The 26,322-nt window shown below is 39.1% G+C and overlaps 1 protein-coding gene across 2 annotated transcripts; it reads right to left on the bottom strand.

Annotated features, from left to right (window-relative positions):
* Positions 1–1,027: 1,027 nt before the first annotated feature.
* LOC115763544 (G1/S-specific cyclin-E) lies at positions 1,028–26,295 on the bottom strand. 2 transcript variants are annotated; one of them, XM_030706160.1, is made up of 6 exons: positions 25,734–26,295; positions 15,948–16,080; positions 11,836–12,091; positions 1,847–3,162; positions 1,480–1,705; positions 1,028–1,401 (listed from the first exon to the last, which is right to left on the bottom strand). In XM_030706160.1, exons 2-6 carry the CDS (start codon positions 15,965–15,967, stop codon positions 1,072–1,074), a joined length of 2,148 nt encoding a protein of 715 aa, XP_030562020.1. In that variant the 5' UTR covers positions 15,968–16,080; positions 25,734–26,295; the 3' UTR covers positions 1,028–1,071. The 2 variants fall into 2 exon arrangements, with proteins under 2 accessions (XP_030562020.1, XP_030562021.1); XM_030706161.1 differs by lacking the exon at positions 15,948–16,080 and having other exon boundaries at positions 25,734–25,828.
* Positions 26,296–26,322: the final 27 nt, after the last annotated feature.

Below are 26,322 nucleotides of genomic sequence, written 5' to 3'. Positions count from 1 at the left end.
TATATAATAATATATTATATGCGTTTTAGCAGTGTGTGCGGGTCTGAGTGTGTGTGTGTGTGTATATATATAGGATATATATAGTTATATACAGATTGATTTGCTTAGCAAATTATGGCAATTATTCTACAATAAAAATGTTGCAAATACATATACATTTACGCTTGATTGTGTTTGTAATTTAATTCATGTTAATTGTTTTTTTCAATTGCCAATTCTCATTATAAATATTATCTTCATGTCAGCTTAGGTATTTCTATACATATATTTATATATATATATAGAGTATGTATTGTGTACATATGTATATATAGGGTTAGTAGTGTTAATTGTTTGTATGAATGAATGAATATGCGGCATTAGCATTAGTCGTTGTTAATTTTGGTGCATTTGCCCTCAACTTATCGGTTAATTTTAGTATATTAGTCAAGTATATAGTGCATAGGCTTTTGGCTGGATTAAAGATTAGTTTGTTAATACCTCGCGCCATGATTTGAGCTTGTGATTTAACTGAGGGTCTGAGTGTGTGTGTTTTCTGACGTGTTCTCTCTGTACAATTGAAATGTAACTAGACTTTTTCCTAAAGTGTATTGTTCTTTATAAAATATGCCAACGCTGAGTCTGAAGTCTATAATAAATACATACTGCTCAACTTTAAGTTGGCAAAAACAAGAAATAATAATTATTTATAAACTTAAGCTGAATTCAATTTTGCCTTGGATTTAAGCATGACTATAAACTATATTGTGAACATTAAAATTATATATTGTTTTATATTATATAGATACACATAATTTAAATAGGCATTGTTTTTGTTTGGGCAGTTATTTGCGAGCAAAGTGCAAATTAAAAGAGAAAAAACAAAAAGCGCGCGCTTATGAAATTTCAATTAAATATTTTTTAAACATTGGAATTAGGCAACTAATAACTTTTCACTTAACATAAATAATTTATAATATTTTTTTTTAGATATTTATATATATATATATATTAGAAACACTTAATATTTAAATCTGTTAGGGCGGGCGTGTGTGTGCTTGAGATAGAGACAGTGGACAGACTTCAGAGCGCCTAAGCGCGACTGTTTCCGCTTCCGCTGCCGTTCCCGCTGACGATGCCGCTGCCGCTGCTGTTGTCGGCGCCAGAAATCGCAGGATTCTTGTGACTGCCAATTGGCTGGAGCGGCTGACGAACGCTGGAGCTGCTCGCCGACTTAATTGCTGCGGCTGTGGCTGTGGCTGTTGCTGGCACGTCCTCCTCATCGCCCAGATACTCATCCGGCTTGTGACTAGAGGCCGGCGGCGTTAGCAGACTCTCTGGAGCGCGCAGTGCCGTCGCCGGCGAGGCCTGAGTGCGAGCACGCATCTCATGCAATGTATTCTGTGCAAACAGCAGTTCATCCTAAGAATTTCAAAATATTAGCGAAAGCTCTAGCAAAGTAGCCTTAAGCTGTTCTTCTCCCCTTTTTCAGATACTTACATACATATCCATTGTGATTGTGTGCGTCTGAATGATGTGCGAGTCATCGGTGGTAATGTTCGGGCAGATATGGGCCAGTCCAAACTTATTTGTCACTTGCTCGTTCTGTTCATTCAGCTGCAGATAGGGCGCCTTCTTGGATACGACATGGAAAAAGGGCTCCATCCAGCGCGCGCAGGCCTGCACCGCTTGCCAATCCAGGCCCGAACAGCGCAACGCGGTCTCACTAAAAGCAGAAAGCGAAGGTAAACGTTAGTATGAAAGAAGCGTGGAAAATGGGTGGTTTGTGAAATTGTTTTCTTTTATTTCATTGGATTAAATCAAGTAAACACTAAAAGGCAAAAAGCTTTCTAGATTTCAAACTTACCGGTTGAATGTATGACTTATGGCCGCCGCGGCCAAAATCGAATACGGATAATTGGCCATGCCCACATCCAAGGCGCACAGATCGAGCAGCTGCGATGTTTGCACAAACTCATAGGCCTTAAATTGCGGATAGATGAAGGCATCATCTGCCTCGCCGGCTATCGCCTGTTTGCCAATTTGCGAGAATGATTCCGGCGTGCGATTGTTAACAATGAGCTGCATATAAACGCCCAGCCAGGCGGTGACTGTGATGGGGCAAATGTCCCAGTCGAGCGCCAGCAGCAGCAGCTTCTCGTGCTGCAGTATGTCCCGCTCAGTGCAGGCGCCATCCGTCACATAGGCGAATTCACTGATTTTTGGCGGATAGATTTCCTCCACTTTGGCGGCAACAAACAGGCACGTGATGCCAATCAGCTGCAGATGGGTCTTTTGCACCTGGCGACCGGAATGCAAATAGCGATCCAGATAGTCCACAGCCAGGTAGAAGGTTTCGCGATGCAACTTATACACCTCGCAGACCTCGTTCAGCCAGTCGAGCAGTATGGCACGCATGCGCGGCTGCAGACCCGGGTGCTGCTCCAGCATGCTGCTGCTGCGCAGGTGCGAGTCCCCTTCATCCCGTTTGCACATCAGTTTCCAGACGTTCGCAGCGTTGGCCCAGGCGAGGGCGGGCAGCGGGCACTGACGCAGAGTTATCTCCCCCGCGGGCGACATGCAATTGTAGCTGTTGTGGTCGGCGACATCCTTTTGAGCATTCAATTTGCTCAACGCATCCTTGCTGACGGCACGGCTGCCATTGCTCGGCGGATGCGCCAGCTGCTGAGTAGCCGGCGTGCGTTCACCATTTTGACTGCGACCGGTGACCGTTGAGGAGGCGGGCGAAGAGCTCGATGAGTTTATTTCCTCATCGTCTTCCACATCGTTGTCATCCTCGTCGTCGTCCTCCTCGTCGAAGGAGTACTCCTCACAGCTGTCGTCCAGCAGCTCGTCAACGTCAACATCAGCCTTTGACTGCTCCATGGCTCCATAGGGCACCACTCCCGCCAGCTGTTTGGCACCGCGATCCGGACTGGGCGGACTGTCTGGGCTATCGGGCAGCGGACTATGCGGCGCCTCCGGCAGCTCCTCGGCCGGCGAACTGCGTATGCTGAGCAGCTCCTGGGCATTCAGCGCCGTCTCGCTGGTCGTCGATGTCACCGGCGATGTGTACACCGAGGAAGCCACCGAGGAGCGATCGCTCTGGTCGCTGCCATAGGCCACACCAGCCAAACGCTGTTGGCGTTTAGCCGATGGCGGTTCGTAGCCAAGTTCAGGATCCTGTAAAACGCGAGGAATATAGCTTTAAGTAAAATTGTTAACAATAAAAAAAAAGTAAAATGTGTACTATATTATTTTGAATAAATATATAAATATGGTAGATCTTTTTTAATTAAATATTAATATTAATTCAATTATATATTATATCTACAATAATTAAGGCCTGCGTTTGACAAAACTAAAACTTGATATTTAATCAATTTAGGCTTTTAGCAATTAATTTGCATAAGAAAAAAAATATTTAATAATAAGGAAGAAATTCGTTTTTGTCGACAATTAATACTTAAATGAATCTCGAGCAATCTTCACTTTATGTATTTCATGAAGAAAAAGAATTAATCTTGTCGATCGGACACTAGATATCAGCCAACTAAATGTAACCCCAAAGTGATCGTCTAACTTATATACATAAGTCAATCTCTAGACTGATCTTAACTTGATAAAAAAAAAAAAATATATATATATATAAGCTTATCTTAAATATAACCCATACATAACCATCTATTGCCATACTAGACATTCTAGAATCAACTTGAGACTCAACTAGCTCAGCTATCTTTTTATGCTAAGAAAGTTCTAGTTCTATAAAAGTCTTATCATAATACATAGATTAAATTAATGTAGATTTTTACCATTTCAATGAATTTGCGCTTCTGTTCCAACTTCATAATAACATTAACAACAATTTTGAGTAAGAGGCCGAAACAAAGATGAAAGCGAAAGCAAGGCTCACACGCAAGGAAAACGTGTTTCGAATTAATTGGCAGACACTTCAAAGAGGATCCACAAATAATTGTGAATTTATGTGGGCACGCCTGTCACAAGCCTGGCCTTAATCCTGGCCGTCGTCTTATAATACGAAACACCCGCACAATAAACCTCACACACACGAGAGAAATTCAAAAGGATATATGTTCAGTCAGGGTTTCAGTTCCTGATAACAATAACACTTTTTCGTCGCGGCTGGGAAACGTGGGAGAGTGTTTCGAATGTGTGTGTGTGTGTGTGTGTATAGAGAGTGCGTATGTGTGTGTATTGCACTTTTGCTAATGTTGAGAGTTGATTTATGTTTTTATTATTATTTTTAATATTATTATTTTTAATATTATTATTTTTAATATTATTATTTTTAATATTATTATTTTTAATATTATTATTTTTAATATTATTATTTTTAATATTATTATTTTTAATATTATTATTTTTAATATTATTATTTTTAATATTATTATTTTTAATATTATTTGTATTATTATATTTAGCAGCAGTCTTTGGTTGTTTAGTCGCGTTAAGTTCTTTGGTATGATTAAAGTGTGTCTTGGCACTTAAAACATTTATTTAATTTTTTTTTTTAATTTTGATTTTTTATCGCGCTGCTGTTGATCTTGCGAAATCCGGTTCCTAAATTAGTTTTTTGCACTCGGTTCAGTCTCTCGTTTTCTGCATCTGCTTGAGGTATATATTTCTTGTTGATTCCTTTTGCTCAGCAACAACAACGAATCATTTTCTTGGTCTTTGTTTTCTTTCTTCTTGTTTTATTTTTTTCTTTATTATTATTATTTTTTCACCGCTCTCTGCTCGTGGTGTACCAAACGCGTTGACTTGCGCTGTGCAACTGAGCTGATCGAGGCTCGTTCCAGATCGCCGATCCCCGAACCCTGCCAACCCGAACCCCGGTTCGTTAGCTTCGTTGCGCCGTCGTTATCCTGCCCGAAGGTTGCATTTAGGCATTTAGGGGTTGCAATGCCGAAACAGGATCGACAACTGATCGCCCGCTCGCTGTCTCGTTCTCTCCCGCTCTGTCAATCTGCCAGCTTTAGAGTTTCTGGCCGGGGTTCCTGGGTTCGATTTCTTGAGACGCGCAACGTCGCGTTGTTTTTGTTGTTTTCGCATTGCATTTGGGTGTTTATCAGCCAAGTAAGCAGCAGCAGCTACAAATCCCTGTGACGGCTGCTGATCCTTTTTACAATTATTTTTGTCAACTTCTTCCAGGTAGACACTCGGCCAGAAATCACTACCTACTCCGCTGCTCCCGTTGCCGTCGTATTATCGCCTTTTTGGCTCGAGCTCAAGCTGCAGTCTTAGAATTCGTCTTTTTTTTTTGTCTTTCACAATAAATTATCTTTATTTTTTTGCCATTGCATTTGGGGCGTTGCTAAAGCCAAAATGTAGAGCTGAGCTAATGGAACCACAGATCAAAGTGAAGATCAGCAGCAGATGTGCAAAAAGCAACCCACTTTGTCAACTAAAGACTGAAATAGTTATGCAAAGGAGAATATTGTTGCTTTTTCGGTTCACAGTTCAAACTAAAATTCTTGCCTTTAATTTCAGCTTCTAAAGCTTTTAGTCTTGGTTAAGCATTTTGGAACTTTCTCTAAATCAATTCAGTTTATGTAAGAAAAATATTTTCATTCTATAAATATAAAAACTACAAATTTTTGCAATATACGAACAGCATTTGTATGATTTTCTGGTTGTGGTAAGGAATTCCGTGAACAATTTGAAACAGATCGCTGCAAAACTCCTTAACCCAACCTTCCCTCAAAAAAGGGCGTGTCAATGTGACACATCATAAAAGCTTAACAATTTTCTCATTCCAAGGGGGCTCGTTAAAGATTTTTCACATAATTTGTACGAAAATAAGCTGCAGGAAAATGAGGGAAAAAATTTAACGATATTTATGTGACACATTTAATTGTTTGAGTAGGTCTGCCAAAAAGATAGATGGAGGAGAAAGGAAGAGGAAAGACAACAGAAGACAAGACAGACGGGCAAATAATGAGAGTAGAGAAGAAGAAATAGTTCCGAGGCGCATGACAAATTTAATTTCTTATTCCTGGCACAAAATGCAACCCTCATGGCTTAGACTTAGGGAATGCCAAAATGGGCAATGGACACATGTCATGCTTATCTAGGGTATACGCAATGCCATGCAATTAAAATCAAAGCGTGCAATGGCATAAGAAATTCTGGACCAACTCTGGTGCGTGTCGCTGTCGCTGAGAACATCTGCCGTTTGCTGGACTGAGTCTGGTCAAGAATTCTGAATTTCTTGGCAAATAAATAAAATATTTATGCTGTGTGAACCCAATGTGATTGCATTGATCCTACCTCCGGCTGCTGCTCCGGCTCCTGCTGCTGCTGCTGTGTGAATTTAGTGAACTGTAAAGTGGGCTGAAAGGAGTTTGTGTGTGGACCAGGCGTAAAGGGGTTGTGCTCAAGCTTAACAAGGGTTAAACTGCGTTGCCCCCTGCTTAAGGTTGGCTCAAGATTTGTATTTTTCACTGCAGCTGCTGTCTCAAGAACTTGTACTTATAGCAAAGCCAAACAGCCCACAGAGTGCACCCAAAACATCACTCGAAATAACAACTGGGAGTCCATTTGAACATTTGAGCAGATGATGCAATCGACAATTGTCCCCGACAGCGTTGTCAACGTTGTCAACCTCATAAGTCGCAGCATCGTTTCTGTTCTGCTTAGCCTCAGTTGTCCATTGTATTGGACCCTAAAGTCCTGTGTCGTAATCTTTCGTCTGACGTTCCGTTCGCTTGCATTCGCCTTGTAAATACCGAAACACCTTTCCTTTTTTTCGCTTGCTTGCTTGCTCTGCCCCGTCTTGGTTCCCTTCGTTTGGCGTGGGTCCAGGTGTAACTTTTATTATTGTGTGTGTGTGCGTGTGTGTGTGTGTTTCTCTCTGTGTGTGTAACAGGCATTGTGCTCTGTAGTTTCATTTTGTTGTGCTCGCCCCCGTCCAAGTTTCTTTCATAACATTTAATTTCGTATTTTTTTTCCCCCCCCGTTTCTTTTCATCATTTGATAATTGTTAATATGTTGCAATAGGCAGCTGCTAGTTGCACGAGTGGCATGAGCTAATTTTCCTGTTAGAAATTCCTCAACTTTCAATTATTTGGCTAGCTGGCATTTTGCGTCCTTTTCTGTTACAAGTTCTTGTCATAAATATCAAAATAAATATCTGTTTTTCAATTGGATTAAACACGCTTTAAGAATAAGACAAAATTTGATGGGACGTTAATTTGGCTTATGCAACTTTAGACCCTTATTTTCATCTTAACTTTTTGTGTCCAAATTTTCGTAAATTTCTTTGACAGTAAATAGTATATATATCTTCTAAGTAGATCGGTCGTAAGATCTATGGAAAATGTTTAAAACTGGTTGTAGACAAATTTAACATTAATTTCCTAATTTGTATTACGCGTAAATGCAGCGTTCATTCAGTGAATCAATCAATGACTCACATCGGTCAATCAACCAAGTAGTCGATAAGTAATTCAATCGGTCGGTCAATCATTAAGTCAGATAGTCAGTCAAGCAGTATTTTAGTTGGACAATTACTCTGTCATTCTATCGCAGAGTTAGTCAATCAAGAGAGACAAATGGCAAACGTCGTGCTGCCCATCGCTCTAAATTAGCCGAAAAGCCTGTCACATTGTGCCAAGCTTTCTGGCTCTCAGTTTATAAATGATATGCAAACATGCCGCATGTCCCAAAGGACACACACTGGACACACAATAACAAACACTCATATTTCGTGGCAATGCGGAAAATGACCCCTGGTCAGCAGCAGCGGAGAAAGGGGTTAATGGGTGTCAGTTATTTTTTCGCGGTTGTCCGCATGACTTGCATGAAATTTATCATCGCCAGGGAAAAGCGAAAACTTCATTATAAAAATCTCTGCATGAAGAAAACTCCGACTGTCCGAGTGAAGACGTAGGACGCAACGTGAAGTATCATGTAATTAATCATGCAATTGGTTAGACTGCATGACCAAAGGGATTAAGCAAAGGTCCTGCGGCCGCAATTGTTGCGGCAGTTACGCAGTATTACAGAGTGCAAAGGAGGCAAATGAATTTTGAATATGAAATGCAAGAGGGGAAATAAATGAAATGTATACATACACTGATTCTAAATTGATTCGAACATTACTTCAAAAACTGATCTAGTAATAATATCTAATAAAATATTAGCTTTTTCTTCTGCTTTCATATAAAGGTGTATTTTGAAGTATCTAGCTATATACAAATTCATGCGTAACTAGAGGGAAATATTATTCTGGGTGCAGATTAGATAAGGAACTATCAGGGTTGTAGACACTCGAAACAGATGTTACCTTGTTGCCGTAGATATATTGATATAAATGAAAGGAAAGTTTCCTTCCTTAAAAATTATTACTAGTAATTACTTTAATTACTTTCTGTAGATAAATACATATATATTAACGAAAAGTTTTCTTCTTGAAAAAAGTTTAAGTGTGTAATTTTGCCCAACTTTAAATTGCAATAGGTAAAAAGTAAGAAGGCAAGGAGTATTTTATAAATATATATTTAAGACTAAAAAATGTCTTAAAACAAATTCAAATCAGCTTTGGAACTTATTCAAGCAAGCACTGTCGAAATAATATGCCCAAATGCTGAACTATTCCAACTTAAAAAAAAAAATCAAACTCAAAGTAAAACAACATCAAATAAAGTTTTTCAACAAATGCTGTCAATTCTTAAGCTTCAAAATATCCTGAGATTTCTTGAGCTTCACGCAAATTGTTGTATATCAAGACAAACGAAATTCTTCTTCCCAGAACATCTTCATTTTACTCAAACTCAACTTTTGCATTGATTCCCAGCAACTGTCATGCTTGTGTTTCCCAAGCTAAATGCAATCCTCTTATAATTACAGTTTACACAAAAAAAATCAAAGGAAAACACGTCAAATTACAACAATTTTTCCTTGTCTATCCCAAGCTGGGATACCTGGGAAACATCGACAGCTACAACAACAAGAAGAAGAACCTTAAAAAGAGCCAGCTTGAAAATCAAGTTTGCGTCAATGTGTGTGCGCTGACTTGACAGAAATCAAGCACAAGTCCTGCACTTGATTGTGGCAAGGACCCGCAGCGAGACACGATGAAAAGCCCCCTTCCGAATTCGGGTGAAAAAGAAGCGAAAACAAAGGTGGTACCGATTTCATGCTTACAAGACACAACAAAAAACAACAAAAAAAAAAGAGAAAAACAATGTTGGAATCTGTGCACATATCACGCACAAAAGGGTTTGCATTACACTGACAAATTGGTAAAATAATACCATAATTTTTATCCTTTTGCGCGAGCTAAACAAATATTGTATAATATTTCAGGCCAGGAGAGAAAGGCGAAGAGAAAACCCGTACTCAGCATAATTAAGCCTGAGGAACGAACCATAACGCGTCCCATAAACAGATGACAGACTGTAGAGCAGAGTACTCGCGATAAGAAAATGATTTGCATAAATATTTAACGGAAATCTAATGAGCAGCAGGACATAACACATTTGCATAAGGATGGCTACTGTCCCATGGCAGGACGGACCGGTAATGCAGCCATTTCTCAAACGCCGCTGCAAATGTCGTCTCGATGAATATTTAATTAGATGGTGCGATCCTTGAAAGGTAAAGGTAAAGGTAAAAAAAGAAAAAAGGATAAGTGCAACCCCATTTCGTGCGGTTCGTTCTTGTTGTGGTTAAGGCGCATCCGCTTGTACCATCCCGTCTTGATCTAGTTGCTTGCTTCACGCACGACAACACAGCCTGCAGGCAGCTCGGCCCCAACCTAAGCTACAACTATCGCACAATTTCAATTTCAAAAAATTGTAAACTTCTTAACGGACATTTTGCCAAGGCCTTGACTTTTAGGTCCTGCGCAAAACCCACCCCTGGTGGACATGTCCCCGGCTCAAGGTGTGCGCGCGCAAGCGCAACGTTCTCAACATCAACTTCGACGTCGTCTGTCTGTCCTTTGTCCTTGGTCCTAATGTGCATATGCTCAGCATATTGCAAGAGCATAGGAATTCTTAGTCGACTGCTTGAGGAGGGGGGGCAAAAAACAAACACGCTACCAGAATGACATTTGTTTTGCAGCCTATATAAAGCATAAACTGGGGTAGAGTCGCCGTGTTTTTGCAAAAACCAACCCAATGCTTACCAACAGTTTTTCTGCAAGTTCATTGCTCGCAGCCTGTCAGTTTTTTAAAAAATAAAAAATAATGCTACTACTACATATGCACACAAAGTACACAGCCAGCAAATCCTTTGCACCAACACAGCTGCCTTTCGTCCATCAGGAGCCGGCGCGTTGTCTGTGCCGTGTGCCCTCCATTGTGCCAGGCTTTGATTGCAGCTACTTGAGAAAGCAGCACGCCAAGACAGAAGCCCCGACTTGCCCAGCGGGCAGAGTAGAGTGCGTAATGTGCCTTTTCATAAGTAGCATTTATTTTTGGGCTGCAGCATTGTGTTTGCCTCCGCCAGAATGCAGCCAAATAAGTGCCAAGTGGCTGAGATCTTGTACGTGACCAATGGCTTATTTGTCTACAGATCAGGCAACAAAAGATCAAATCGGCAGCCGAGTCCTTAAAATAACATATGCATATATATTCTAAATGAAAACGTTAACAAGCTAATTGAACGATTGCCGCGATAAAATCACTCAAAAGACAGTCGAATTGAATGCCCTGAAAATAACTAAAGATCAGCTGATCACTAAAAGGATCAGTTTTAAACTAAGATCCGTAAGTGTTGCTCAATAATATAAATTTTAAATATAGCGAACAGTTTTGAAAAAGAAAATATGCAAACATGCATTAATCAACTCTTCTATGGGATCATAGGCACACAATAAAACAAATGAATCTTTGAAAAACCAAAATTGAAGTATTTTAATAATTGAAGATCAGCATTAATCATTATCAAATATTATATTAAAATTGAAATATAAAAAAGTGCCAGCACTTATTCTTAAAATTGAGCAACGGCCCCTAAAGTTCGATTTTAAATCAAGATCAGTAAACATTCAAGATCAATAAACAATATTAAAAAAAAAATAGAAAAATAGTTGAAGGTCACTTTAAAATTAATCAGTTATAAGTTATTAATATCTCGTACAATTTTCGGATAAATAAATATATATTTGATTATTCATATCTCCTATTTATTATTTCAAATACAAATGATTTTCGATTCATACAAATTAATAGTTGTACTTCAAAGCGCGATAGCAGGCACTCAAAATTAATGTTAATTTTAGTTGAAAATAATTTCCTATTTCCTGTTTTACTTTTGTTCAAACCTAATAACAAACCGATGAGCTAATGCCTAAGATCAAAGTCTACAAAACAGAAACCAGAGTGACAAGATCACCAAAGGCAATAAAGATGAATAAAGCACCGCACAGTGCACGTTTCATTCATACATTGGGCACAGTGGTCCGAAAGTTGTTTACTTAGCAGCAAATCGAAAGCTTGTAGAGCCCAAAGCAAAATGGTAAACGAACGCACATTGTCGATCGATGGGAATTACTTTACATGTGTAAATTGTTGCTTAATATTCTTGAAAGTAATAAAAAAAAATAGTTTGAACACATTTTATATAGAGTCACGTCCAGTTTCTTGCCATAGTGCATTGAGCAAATATTAAGCTGATCATGCCAAGATCGTTAGGGTCATTGACAAGCCGCAGAAGCGCTTGGCATTTCCTTGATAAGATTGCAAATTACGAGCGGCACACAAATACACAGATACAGATACAGCGAACACTGATATCAGAGGCGCCATAGAGTATATTTACTCACAATACAAACTAGAGAACTAAAACCTTATCGCTAGCAGGGTATACAAAGATACTACTCACCTTAGTGGATGATGAGCGACGTTTGCGCTTGCAACTGCCGCCCATAAGATTTGTGGAAGATGATGCATTTATTTGACCAAAGCAGGGATACATATCCACGGAATTGGATATGTCGCTCCAGATAACTAGACGATCTGTGGATGTGGCTGTGGTTGTGGATGTGGATGCTGCTCCGCTGCAGCTAGTCTGTTTGCTGGCGGGGGTGACTGCGACGGCGTGCTCTTGATTTTCATTGCTGCTGCTGGTTGTGTTGGCACTGCAAAAGGAAAGCAAACAACATGCTGTACAGTTGGTAACTACACGAAAATTTGCAATGCGCCTGGGGAAACTCAATGCCACTCAATCAAAAATGGGAAAAGATAGCAAAAGAAAGCAAGGCAAGGCCCTGCCTCAAGTGCATATAGGGGCGCAGGCATAAATTCATTGAATTTTGACAGGCGCCCATTGGCTACATGAATATATTTAACATCCGGGAAATTGTAATCGAGAGGCTGGGAGACGCCTCATTCTCGCATTTTTCACGACCCTTTACATTTTCAAAAATTAAGCAATTTTGGCAAATTTGCATGCACATTATGCATAATGCAAGAGGAAGTGTAACTGTTATTAGAATATTCTTCCAGGCAGATGTTTATCTCAGCCGAAAGAAAACTGCACTTCAGGCAATTCGTTGCGCGAATTTTTCCATTTTGCAATTCGAGAAGTTCGCTCGTTTAACCCCTAACAGCAGCTCATCTTGCAAATCAACAAAAGGTGCCAAAAGGGGTTCATTAAAAAAACGTCTTCAAAATAAGAAAAACTTATTTACGGTTCGCCGAAGTTTAAATACTCTTGCCGACATATATTGATATACCATTTATTTTTTAAAACATAATCATTGCAATGAGTTTTCTTAAACAAAAAAATATATGAAAATATGAAATATGAATGAAGTCAGCCAAAAATATGCTTCGAAAAACAGTTTATTTCGGGTTTCAATCCAAGCGATGAGATAAAGTTTTTTAGGTTTAGCAAAAATGTAGATAAGATATCCAAAAATTACTTATTCGGACAAAGAAACAAACTTTTTTAGATTTCCAATTTTTCTTTAATATATTCGACTGATCTAGCCGATTTGTCATAAGTATAAACAGATTCACGGCAGGCCTTAGATAAATTTTGACTTAATTTGTTTGCTTAAAAGCAGACAACTTAGAAAGACTCTTGATAGAGAATATATACATATATAGATTATGGAGTGCACAAGCTTTGTGACATCATCATAATAGCCACGGCAAGAGTATAAGCGAGAAAGGGCCTGGCTGCACATAAATTCAAATGCTAAGCCATTTTTCTTTGGCCAAAGGATCGGCAGAAGGCTTGTGTTTTGATGCTCGTCTTGGCGGCCCTCTCTCTCTCCCCCCGCTGGCTGGATGCTTTATCGATCGCGTTTAATGGTTTAATGAACAAGAAAAAGTAATCACGTAGTAAATTACAAGGAAATGGAATCGCTTAGAAATGAGTTATAGCCGCAAGCCGCGAGCGAGTGGGAAAGAGAGAGAGAGAGGCTGAGTTAAAAAAAGGGGTCTAAGGACTAATGGCGCGTACGTGCTAGCGACCGCACACACATAAGTTTTTTTGTTTTGTTTTATTTTTTTTTTTTTTGTCAACGGTAGGTCAGTAGGGTGCTAGGCCCTGGTTAAAGGTTCAAATCGGAGAAATTTGTCAATTTGTTCGCGGTGAAAGTTCGTTCGCTGTGAAAGACGCAGCGTGGAAAAATTCTCAGTTGCCATCTATTTTGGTTCTATGACTGGGTGTGAAAATGTAGGTAGAAAGCGGCAGCTGTAGCATCTTAGCACAATCAAAACTATGGAATGGGCAAATATTCCCGGGGGGTAGCTACTCCATATGACAATCAATGAAGCTCAGAGTTCAGTGGCATGTAAAGGTAAGTAAATATTTCAAATATGCATTGCAGAAATATTATTATGCGAAGGTACAGGATTTCCTATGCATAAATGAAAGTAATATGTCTGGGAAATACGAGGGAAAGGCAAGCAAAAGAATCGACGGTCTAAAGATACTTCTTATCTCATATAAGGATTAAGGATTAAGGATTTATATCTATATTTTGATATTTGAGTAATGCAAATATTTTTTAAATTTTTTTTCATTTAAAGCTAAAATATTAAAATTCTTAAGTCAAGCATTCGATAACTTAATTTTTTAACACTCGTTCTTATATGAATTGCCTACAACCAAAAAATGAACGTCTGCAAAGTTTTTAAACGAGAACTTTTTAAGTTTTTACAGTCAGACATGGCATTATTGACCTGTTCAAAGTTTCTTCTTCTATTTCAAAATATCCCCCATTATAGTATTTCAACCTAAATTTCCTTTGACTGACTCTCATTTCAAAAATTGTTTAGCATTTCTCACGTCATTTTCCAAAAATTGTGTCCCTCAAAAGTATGCAACACTTTTTGCGCAAAAAACATAACCTCACAAAAGCATAAAACTTGATCCGTTGATGATTAAAAGAATTCCGTTATACTATGTTTCGGGTGACATATTTTTTGCGCAACATATACCAATAATTATGTCGCACACATGTTTGACCACGAACTTGATGTCCATAAAATGGACTATCACTTAAGTGATCGAAGAGGGAGGGGGAGGACAGCACGGAGTTGCGAGGGTCGCAACTGACAAGGCCCAAATGACTGGGCAATTATGCAATTATATTGAAGCGCGCACTGGGCCGGGGGAGGGCGGGTATTAAACTCAATTAATTTCCAGGCCAGAAGCAGGTCGGCACTGAAAAGCTAAAAAGCCACAAATTGTATGACAACATTATCAGCATGCGGCACGAATGATGTGGCAAGGTTAGGTTGGAACTGTCAACCACCTCGGAGGGCAGTCGATCGGGACAACAACTGACAGCGACTAAACACTTTTCTAATGACTTTTTCGCGCGCAATTATTTACTAATCACACGCAGGACACCGAAACAGGACCTTTTCGCTAGGTCACAGGCTATAGGAATTTTCGTTATGTGTAGCGGAATGCGCTGCGGATGCGCCACTTGGTTATCAGAGTGGACTTCTTTTATTTTTAACACCTACAACAGCTGTTCGATTTGTGTCCTTTTTGGGTAAAAATAGTCGCAGTTGCAGTGAAAATGCATTTTAGATTATCGCACTTGGCTCGAAGCTAGGGGCAACTGCGGGTAGTCAGCCATAACCAGTTGGCCCGTCACTTTATAATTACGAATATGTTATTAGATAAACATCATCGGTCGCCTTTGGTAGTAGCCTTAGAGGTCTACGCTACCAGGATTGTATGGGGGTAAGGAAGTGTCTGTCGTTGTCGCCACAGGAAGTCAGTTAGAGTATAGCAATAGGAAAATTAAAAACAAAAATTCTCTTTGTAACTATTAGACAGTTGGGTTTTTAGTTCTTTCATGTGGGGTGTTAATTGGTTGGTTTGGCTTTGAAAAGGAAGTCCACACGACATAGACGCAGTTAATGCGTGTAGGAAGTGGCAAGGAACTAGAGAGGAAACGCAACGTTCAGAACTTCTTCTTGAAAAAATGCTTAGAATGATATATTAAGTTGTAAAATATTGTAGTTTTTGACTAGAAACTAACATGCCCACCTCCAGGCTCTTTTTTAGTAGATATTTATTTTTCCTGCTAAAAAACTAATCTACAGTGAGAACTCTAAATTGAATAATTATTTTGATATATGTATAATACATATATATTACATATTCTACTCATGTCTCATAAAACTTATCCAAGAATTAAGACATATTTTTAAGGACCAGAAAATGTACACAATTACGGACCAGAGAAAATACCTTAGCAGGTAGGAAAAGAACTATTCAATATAATTTCTCTGGGGTCTGTTAATCCCTAGTAAAACATGAAGATAAATATAATACATAAGAAATGTCTTAATATTGAATAAATATATAGGAATTTGTAAAAACAAAATAAATAAAAATATGTTATAAATAATATAAAATAATCACAATGTTAAATACACATTTAGTTAATTCAAATAAAATATCCGCTTTTTTTTATATTAAAAAAAAATAAAGTAAAAATTAAATGTATTAAATATACTCACCTCTTGGCATAAAAATCCATAATTGTACGGCCGTGAAATGCCGTTGAAGTTAAAAGCTGAATATCAATAATTTTTTAAATATTTAGAGCTGCTTGATTAAGCAGAAACTGTTGTGCGATTTATAATAAAGGAACTGGAAATTACAAAAAAAATATACAAAACAAATTAAAAAAATCGGTAAAAAAAAGTAATTAAAATTAAAAATAGAACTAGAAAAGGTTAAGACATAACACACATATGTTGCAGGCAGTGCATATTTACGATTCACAAAAGTTATCGACAGTTAGGATCCTTCAAGGACTCAACACATGAGGCACAGATCGCAGCATGTGGTCCAAGCTACAGACAAAACCCAAAACAAATTTGTTTACGTGCATTGCCAAGGCATTTCTCACATATATAATTTTTCTGTTTTCCACATTTTGTATTTTAGCAAATGCCAAAGTAAATATTGAACTGTATTTTAGGATGATGTAAAATGGACGTGCCCGCCAGAAGATATTCAAATTACAAGCGGGAAAATAGCCAAGACAAATGCAGGCATGGGTCAACTGCGGATTAGACAGGTAGTTTTTGGTGAATAGTCATTTGATCATTTCGAGAATTTCCACGAGGCTCGATTAAGAGTCTGGCTGGACGTTTTCCTGCTGGTGTCAGGTGTTGCACGACGGCGCATGCGCCACGTCAACGTAAATGCTGGCTCTAGTGGAGGTTTTTTTTTACGACAGACAACAACACACATAATTATATCGAGCTCTAATATGGTAGAGATCAATGCACCTGTTGTTGTGGCTATTTGCCTGCTGCCACTGCGGGGCAGGTGAATGCCCAAGGCAGCTGTTGATAGTCGGCACCCCAAACTGGTAATACCGAACCCTCCTCTCGTTATGCAGGCTGCCGCTAAAGGATTCCCTCTGTTGTGTCTCTATATATACCCTGTACTCATTGCAAATTGCTAACAGAAGCTATATTATAAGCCTATCGATACTTATCGATTCAAGCCTAGATTGTTAATTGAATATATAAGAGCTAGATGAGTTGACCTCCTCTTTTAAATACCATCAAACACTTTTTCATAGTGTAAGCCCAGCTGCCGCCTATACTGGGTATCTTTTAGTCGGGCATTCTCGACTATCTTCTCTGCCTATCGATACTTTTCGATAAAAGCTTACATTCTTCTATGCATATATAAGACGTAAATAAGTTTCTGCTCCTTCTTTAAACACCATCAAATCTGTACAGGGTAGCTTTTAGTCGGTCACTTTCGACTCGAGGCCGCTTAGTAGTTATTTTTTATAGACATTACTTTTTTTCAATTCGTTGTAGTTGCAACTTCAATTGACTTCCCCAGCGCTAATTGCTCCGCGCATTCGTATCCTGTCGCGTTTCCTTTTGCTCCTGCCTGGTTCCTGTTTCGGCTTTTCTTTTCCTTCTCATTGCTGTTGTTTTTGTTGTTGCCGTTGTTGTTGTTGCGCTTGCGCTGTGTGACATATGGGCCGGCGTTATTTTTGCCACGATTTATGTGCCGCTTTTGTCTGGCATTCACTTTGACACCTCTCGCAGGATATAACTACCCCATTTTTACTGCTTTTTAGTTAACGACTTTCTTTTCTCCTGCTCCTCCTTGTTTGCCGCCCATCGTCTTTTCTTATACAATGTTTCCCATTTGTTCAGGGGGTTTTTCTCTCTTTTCTTCTTGGCTGCTTTTCCGGCACAACATTTTTTGCTTCTTTCGGACCATCATTTTTACACTAATTGCGGATATGCCCACTAATTAATTGCTGCCTTTTACATTTCTTCGTTTTATGGCTATGTTTTTTTTTTATGTTTACCTCGAAATTTTCCAACCCTACTTTTGACATGAACTGCAAAAATGTTTAACATCTTTTTGTGTTATTTCCCATATAACATTTTGTTGGAATGTTGGTTAACCACAAAAACTGCAGAAACATGCGATCGTTCGTATAAATTATAAGGAGTTTCTGATTAAAAAAAAAAAACTATGTTAATGCGATCGACTAGCAATGGTTGTCTATTAAATTAAAGAACTGTGATGATGGAAAATAATTGTTCATGAGTCCAAAACAATCTTTGCAGCAATAACTTTTGATAAATAAATCATAAACCTTACTGATTTGTGATCGATACCTAAATATAACATTATAATATATACATTTTTATTCAAATAAATACTCAAATCTTTTGCTCTGAGCATAAATAATAATCATACAATTATTTAACACTTGAATAGATGAATTCAAAGATCACATGAGATCAGGCGTGATCTTAACTAATAAATATAGCTAAAGCATATACTTCATATACATAAATAATATTTGGAAATAACTTTGTAATTTATCTACAGTTCAAACGAGCTTCAGCTGAGATCATTTATATAATATAAGGCCTTTGATCTTGTAGATGCTGATATTAAAAATAAAATCTTTCAACATAAAAGGATCTCAGCACTTTATCTCGCTTTTTAATAAAGATAAAGAACAGCATAGTGAAACCAATTAATAACTGTTCTGCTCACATTAGAATTAATAGAAATCAGGTTCAAATAGATTTATCCTAGCCACATATGACGTGTAAATCTCGATTATCTCAGCAAACAACGACTGCCATATGCCAAATTTAGCATTGGAATTTATCGCTTTGCATCAGGTTAGATCGCATCTGACACTGCATAATAAATGAAGCCATCCTATCAGAGAGATGGCTTATTTAGTTCTCGGAAATGTGTTCAAGGCTTAATCGCTGCCACTAACATTAATAAATGACTTACTAATTCCACTGGCCACACGCAGCCCCATCGGGGCTAAAGTCCTCCGATTAGGATAAAGCGGCGCTAATGAAGATTAAGTTGTACTGGAAGAAGAGATGCTCGCGTACTCCGCGAGAGGAGTTCGCTATCAGTTAGCGAGAATTATGCGGCGACAGGTATACACATTTGTGTGCATGTATGTATGATAGACAGAGAGGAGTAGTTGGAGGAGTGGAACATAAAAGGCGCTATACAGCTTCCCAGGGCCTAATTAGACGAAGCATGAGTAAATTGTTTACCTGAAGGCCAAGGTCAACAACAATGAGATGCGAACGGATTTAACTGGAATTGTTTTCGAGGGCAAACGAGGAAGCAAAAATTCTTGTAGTACTCATATTTATTTTTATTTCTGTTTGAATGTGCTTATATATATGTATATATGTATATATGTATATATATATATATATATATATATATATAAATATATGTGTGTATATGTGCAACACACAATTTCCCACAAGGAAATGAAAAAGATACTCAAAACTCGAACTCGCAACTTGAGGTAAAAAGCGAACTGACGAAAAATGCGCAAAATGTGCAAAGAGAACTAGAGAGAGAGCCCGCGCGAGAGAGAGAGAGAGAGAGAGAGCGCGCGAGAGAGAGAGCGCGCGAGAGAGAGAGAGCGAGAGAGAGAGGAGGCATAGAGCGGGCGAGCAAAACAGAAAACAGGTCCCTGGTTTCTGAACCCTGGACCCATGGCCCTGGTCCCTTTGCCGAATTCCGAGACGCGTCTACGACGACTTCTTCTCTTCTTCTGCTGTCTGCGTCGCAAACTGCTATTTTGTGCGTCCTTTTTTGGTGTGTATCGCAGGGCGAGTGTGTGTGTGTGTGTGCGAGTGTGTGTATATTTTGAGTTGTTTGTCATGATGTTGTTGCCGTGTTGTTGCTATTGTTGCTGTCGCTGTTGCATGCATTTTGGGCTGCGCTTGCACAACGAGAAAAGATACATTCCTGAGATACTCAAGATAAATACATATACATATAAACATATATATGTTGAGCACATACATATATATGTATGTATGTAGATTGTATGTATCTGTAACATGAATTGTCTGGATTGTCAATGCCAATGCGTCCGCTTCTTGTGGTCGCCTGTGCGCTTCTGCAATTAGTGGGAACTCTAAGTGCCCGCACACTGGACCAAAACAGGAAAGACCAAGCCGTGCACCGTAAGAAAAAATTATTATATTAACTGAAAATTTACTTTTAATACAATTTCTTAAAGCTTATTAAAATTCGCAAAATGATTGTATAAAAACTCTTTATATATCATAACAGATATGAATCAAGGCTGCAAAAAATAACCAAACCCAATTTAAAAAAGCTTTTTTTTCCCAAAAGAGAAGAACTTGCATCTACTTCTAAAATTGCATAAAACCAAGTTTGTTGAAAGTTCAACTAGATTAATAACAAAAAGTTGTAGAAAGTACGAGCCATAGTTCGAACTATAGCTGAGTTCAACAACTGAAGCTAATGGAAAGATATATGTATTGTACCGAACCAACAAAAGTATTTTGATTTTTCTGTCGCTTAATAAACTTAATTAATTTATGTGGAAACTCTATTGTTTAAATTAAATGTTAATTAGAACGTATAATTTAAACACATAAGAATATTAGCGAAATATTAAAAACATTTATGTACAACCCAATCAAGAGCTTTCCACAAATATGTACAATCCAACTAAGAGCTTTCCAAGTAAATTAAAGCTTTTATCAAATGGAACTTCGCCTCATATGAAGCTTTTCTCGCTCTGACTATGAAGATGAAGATACTGTAACTCTTTCAGCGATCTTTAAGAATGAGTTATTACTTAAAAATTAATAATAATCATGGTATTAGACACGTGTAATATAATTTTGAAAAAATAGCATTCCGATTTCTCTCAGCGTACGCGTGGGCATACGAATCTGTATCTGTGCCTGTAAATGTAAATGTATCTATAGCAATGGACTGCAGAGCGGTGCGTGTGAAAGTAACCAACGAGGCGACCAAATCCAAGTAAGTTCTTCAATGGGCAAGCCGTTCCAGGAATTGCCGGCCTTGAAGTAGCCGTTAGGCCAAGCCCGACGAACGATGCGCTCAATTGATTATTTAGTTTATATTTAGCAGCAGTCGTTTAAAAGGATGCGACTGCTTCAAGTGGCCGTCACATATTATATATCCACACATATATCCGTCTGACTATATCGATCTCCTTCTCTCTCCCTCGACTTGTCTCTCTGCTATCCTTTTGTGTGTTTGCACGAGTATAACTGGAAATTGTTTATCATTGTTGTTTCTGCTTTCGACTGCCCTTTCAACTGCACAATCCCCACAATCCTCGGTCCGGTGTCCACGGTCCACGTCCAGCTAGGGCTTCATCTCAGCTTCGTCTGCCACATTTGCAGCGACAAAAACCGTCGTCAGACAATGAAAAATGCTTTTCGATATATATGAGATAGTCACGATCCTATTTAATATTTGTACGCCTCTCTCCCTCTCTCCCTCTCTCTCTCTGGATCTCTCGCCGCGCATAATTGAGAAATATTTTTACTTGGAATTTTCTTTAGGCTAAATGGGCAGGTGATGTTCGAAAATATAATAAATGCGTTTAATATGTGAATATATTTTGTTTGATTTTCTGCCGCATCACTTGAACAAGATCTATCAAGTGTTAAATAAAGCGTGTAAATATTGAAAATGAAAATATTTACATTTTATCATGTTGCGAAGAAAGTTTTTTAACTCTTGAGCAAAAATCTAAAACACTCTTTTAAATGTTAACCATATATATATATATCCTATCTATATATCAAATTTTTATAATAATCTATTTTTGATTCTAATAAAATAATTCTATTTTATAAATATTTTTCAACAATTTTAGTTCACGCCAAAGAAGTTGTATTTCAGAATCTTCCGTTTTATTTTAGAACTTAAACTTAAAATAATTATCAAATTATCGCCAATCCTTAGCTCAAATCCAACATTTGCCAAGCTTTTCCCAGACCAAAGCAGGCCAAAAGCCATAATTACGGTACGTAAAATAACAAATATATTTTTATACATAAAAACAAGTAAGAGGTTCTAGTCGGGAGCTCCCGACTAGGGGATACCCTGAACCCTCTTATTCCAACATCAAATGCATATATATATTCTATTTTAGAAGCTATATGTCAAGTTTGCTTACTCTAGCTCTTATTATTTACCAAAATTGCCCAAAAAACAGGATATCGATATCGATTTTTATTGATTGCTTGGAAACGGAGTAAGTTATCGATTATCGGAAACAAACTCGATCTGCGCGGGAACTAGGAGCATCTACATCTAAAATTTCAAGTCTCTAGCTCTTATAGGTTCTGAGATCCTTTGGCTCATACATACGGACGGACGGACATGGCTAGATCGACTCGGCTATTGGTGCTGATCAAGAATATATATACTTTATGGAGTCGGAGATGCTTCCTTCTGCCTGTTACATACATTTGGATTTTGCACAAATACAATATACCCTTATACCCATTTTAAATGAGTTCAGGGTATAAAAACTCATGACGCAACCGGCAAATAACCCTGCCCAACGCCTATTTTCGCGTCTTTAGCCAGTTTGCACAGCCCTGCGCCATACAAACATATGAATGATAATAAAACATGAAAAAATAAAGAAAAATAATACAAGTATTTCGCAAAAATAAAACAACAGCAAAACATTGAGAAAACGTCAGAAGCAAATACAAAGCCAAGACGCAAAAAGCCTCAAGAAAACAACAACAACAGCGACAGCAACAACAAAAACAACAACAAAATGCAAAAGAGCGTAATAAACAGGCAAAAAGAAAGTCACAAAACAATGAACAAATTGTAGCAGGTAATTTGAAACAAGCAGAGAAAAAGCATTAGCAAAAAAAAAAGTAACCAACTGCTAAAACACACGCACACACAAACGCACACTCTCAAATACCAATGAACCCCAGCAGCGTCGAGGCTTAGACCCCCAAGCAATATCACCACCTGCCCACCCGCTCGCCCCATTCTTTAAGTCTAGGCGGCAGCCACACGTACTACCAACAGATTTTGCGCCACTTTTGACATAATTCAGTTGCTTTGCTTGTTGTTTTTTTTTTTTCTTTTTCTTCATTGTCTGTTACTTATGTTTTCTTTCTTTTTGTGCTGTGCGCTTTGCGCGTTTGCTTCGTTTTCGTCAAGTTTTCAAAAGGTTCGATTCGATGTTTTTTTTTTCGCTTTGAGCTTTTCACGTCGGCGCATATCTCAAAAGCATGCAGCGCTGCCGGCGTCGACGGCGACGTAGCATGTACTAAAAAGTTTTTGTTTCTTGTTGTTGTTGTTTCGAGAATGGTGAAAGAAAAAGTGGACGCAGAGAACTGCGCCGGCGTTGACAGCGAACGCCAACTGCGACAGCGACAGCGACGCTTCGGTCTTCTCGTTATTCTGATTGGAATAAAACGGAAGAGCGCATTTCATAGTGTGCGTGCAGATGAGAGAGCGTAACATACGGGCTCCCAGACGGGGAGCGTGTCCATATATATGTGTGTATGTGTGTTGATGTGTATGTGTGTGTCATTGGTTGTGGGGAAAATAAAAGCGAAGAGAACACAACTAAAGTGGCGCGAATTGGGCGTTTGGTTGGCGCATTTTTGTTTTACCGCCCAAAATCTATTCGAATGGCGGGAAAAGTGCAATCGCCGACCGACACCACGAAAATATATGCGAATTGATTAGAAAGTGCCGGTGCCTGGTTTGCGGTTACTCATGTGCGTGTATGTGTAGGCGATTGCTCATAGCGGCTGAAAAATTGTCAAAATTCGAAGTTGCTAAACCAATTGGGGTCAAATGAGCCTGGAGCTGCGAGCCAGCTTATAGGGCATGCGACCTCAACAATGCTGCGTTGCAATAGTTCACTGAACCTAGCTTTAATTCCAATTAGCAACGGCTGAAACCTTTACCCAATTCGTCGAATGCATATCCAAGCTACACTTGCAGCAACAATAACTGTCGCCAATAAGAACGTAACGGTTACCGTCTGCAGCGAGCAGTCGAATCTGCAAATTTTCTAATAAGAACAATTTGGCAAACGTCTCAACTTATATACACATATATGTATATATTTTATTTTTTGGTGTGCGTTAGCTTATTGTTTTTGTAGCAAAAAATGCAAAGACACGACGGCACACTCGCACACACATGCTCACACACTTAACACACACGCACACTAGCGGCATTCGCTATATCCCACACTTGTCACACGCGTAATTTTTACACATTTTTTTTTCGTTCTTTTGGCTGTTTTACGGCTCTTGGGGCGTAGTTTTTTTACCTTTAATTTGTGGTGCTTATTGTGCTCAATGCTATGCGCTGCAAGGCGTTAAGATTTGCATTTGGTAATAGAATATTATTTGCACTTGAAAAAATGTATATTTTTTTATACGTCGTCACACGCCGGCCACGAACTTCATCAAGCAGCAGCTGAGCAGTGATCAAAAAGATCGGTGTTCAGGCAGCGCGAACGACTCGAGGGAGAGCTAAATCAGAAAGAGAGCCAAGCGTTGACAGCGACAGCAGCGGCAGCGGCAGCGTCAGCGTCGGCGTCAGCAGAGGCAAGCAGCCAGGCAGGCAATGTGTGTGCATGTGAAACGCGCCAAAGCAAGCACATCCAGCGCCAAAAAAAATGCAACAAACACACGGGCACAAGTTGTAGCTGTAGCTGTTGTTGTTGTTGGTAAGGCCAACTGACATTTAACAGAGAGAGAGAGAAAAGCAAACCGAAAGTGCGAGCGCAAGAGAGCACATCTGGCGCGCGCAAAAAATGCCAGCCAGGCAGAGGCAGAGGCAGAGGCAGAGTAGTGGAATGCGTGTGGCAGGAGCTTGCAGACCCCCTCAACGCCCCTTACCCAACACTTATATAGGAGTTAGTTGCGAATTATTGAATGGAGCTGAAGCAAGTGACGCTCCTTCTGAACCGCCAAGTAGGCGGTTGAACAATGTGTGAGTGTGTGTGTGTGTGACTGAGTGTAACAGCTGTTTTGTGGCGCTCGTTTAACGGGCGTTGCGCGCGCTACAGCTGTTAAAGCTGCCACCTGGGCAGAGAAAGATGTACTAATTAATAGGGTCAGAACAATTTAAAATTAACATTTTCTTCAAATTTAAATAGCATACAACCATTTTATTGAAAAACTGTGTGAAACCCATAAAATTGATTTTTTACATCAACATAAGGCGCTAAAAAGTCAATGAAATTGCGCCATTCTTACAATATTCCAATTTAAATATATTTTTTACATTTAATAAATGTTAAAGTTTAACAAAGTACACTTAAATCAACTAAATGGGTCAACTCGCTGACTGTTTACATTTACAGACTTTGCACACACTCAGTCTGACGATCTGATGGCAACGCCGCTCACAACACAAACAAACATCGTTACTTTGTTGTTTGTGTGCGGCGAATTTGGACTTTTTTGACACCAACTTTGGCGGCCGCTAGTAACGTTTTTCTAAATGAAACCATATGGTTGCGCATATGCATTGGATTGGATAAAACACATAGAATCTAATTTGATAAAGTGTGCAAAAATCATTGCAAAATTGGGCAAGTTATGAATGGACAAAGTTGTGAATTTCCCGCGCGCGGGAAGCAACGTCGACGTCAAGCGCTCTCACGACAAAATGACAGCTGAGCTGAGCGACCACTTGGGAGAGCGCGAGAGCGACGTTGACAGCGACGCTAACGTCGACGCTGGCGGCGGGCACAATTTTTTTCGTAGAACAAGGCAAGGGCAGAAAAAAATTTAAGAAAAAAAAATTTTATTTTTTTTTAACCAAAAGCAACGGCATCGCATGTATTGGAATTGCAAAAACAACAACGAGAAAAACAAAATATATAAGAACGTAGCCAAAAGTGAAGCCGCTAATAATACGGAGCTTTGAACTTGCCTAGCGGACAATTGCTCACTCACCTGTTCCGGATGAAGACTTTCGGTGCTCGGGCAAGTGTTGCTCTTCTTCTTCTTGTTCTCGCTGTTGTTGTTATGGATGATGTTGTTGCATTGGGGGTTGGTTAGGTGAGATGTGTGTGCGAGCCACGCGCGCAGTTAGCACAGAAAATTAGTGTGTTCCAATGCGCTCCACGCGGATGAAAAAATATATAAATTGCACACGCACACACATAAACACAGCGACAACTCTCGGGGTTTTTGTTAGTTTTTTTGCCACACCGGCACACGCTCCAGTCAAGGCCAAATGCGATCGAAAATCCAGTTCGCCTGTGTATGCGAGTGCTTGGCGCAATTAGATCCACAATTTCAGGACCAACATCAAACCTTTTTCCGGCTGAGTTTCACAAAATTCAAGTGAACTGCGCTGTCGCCGTTGCAGAGTGGAAGAGAGAACAGCGATAACAAAAAAGAGCATTTTCTTAGTGATGATCGATACTCGGGCGCTGCACTCATCACCATTAAGCGATATTTCTTTTAGCACAGCGCGCAATTGCCATTCGCGGCGAAAAATGTAAACATTGAATGCCACGCACCAGCGGGCCAATTTAAA

Source organism: Drosophila novamexicana, unplaced genomic scaffold, assembly GCF_003285875.2.
Source record: "Drosophila novamexicana strain 15010-1031.04,08,12 unplaced genomic scaffold, DnovRS2.1 tig00000739-arrow-arrow-pilon, whole genome shotgun sequence".
NCBI classification, from domain to species: domain Eukaryota; kingdom Metazoa; phylum Arthropoda; class Insecta; order Diptera; family Drosophilidae; genus Drosophila; species Drosophila novamexicana.
This window is presented reverse-complemented; position numbering and strand designations above follow the sequence as displayed.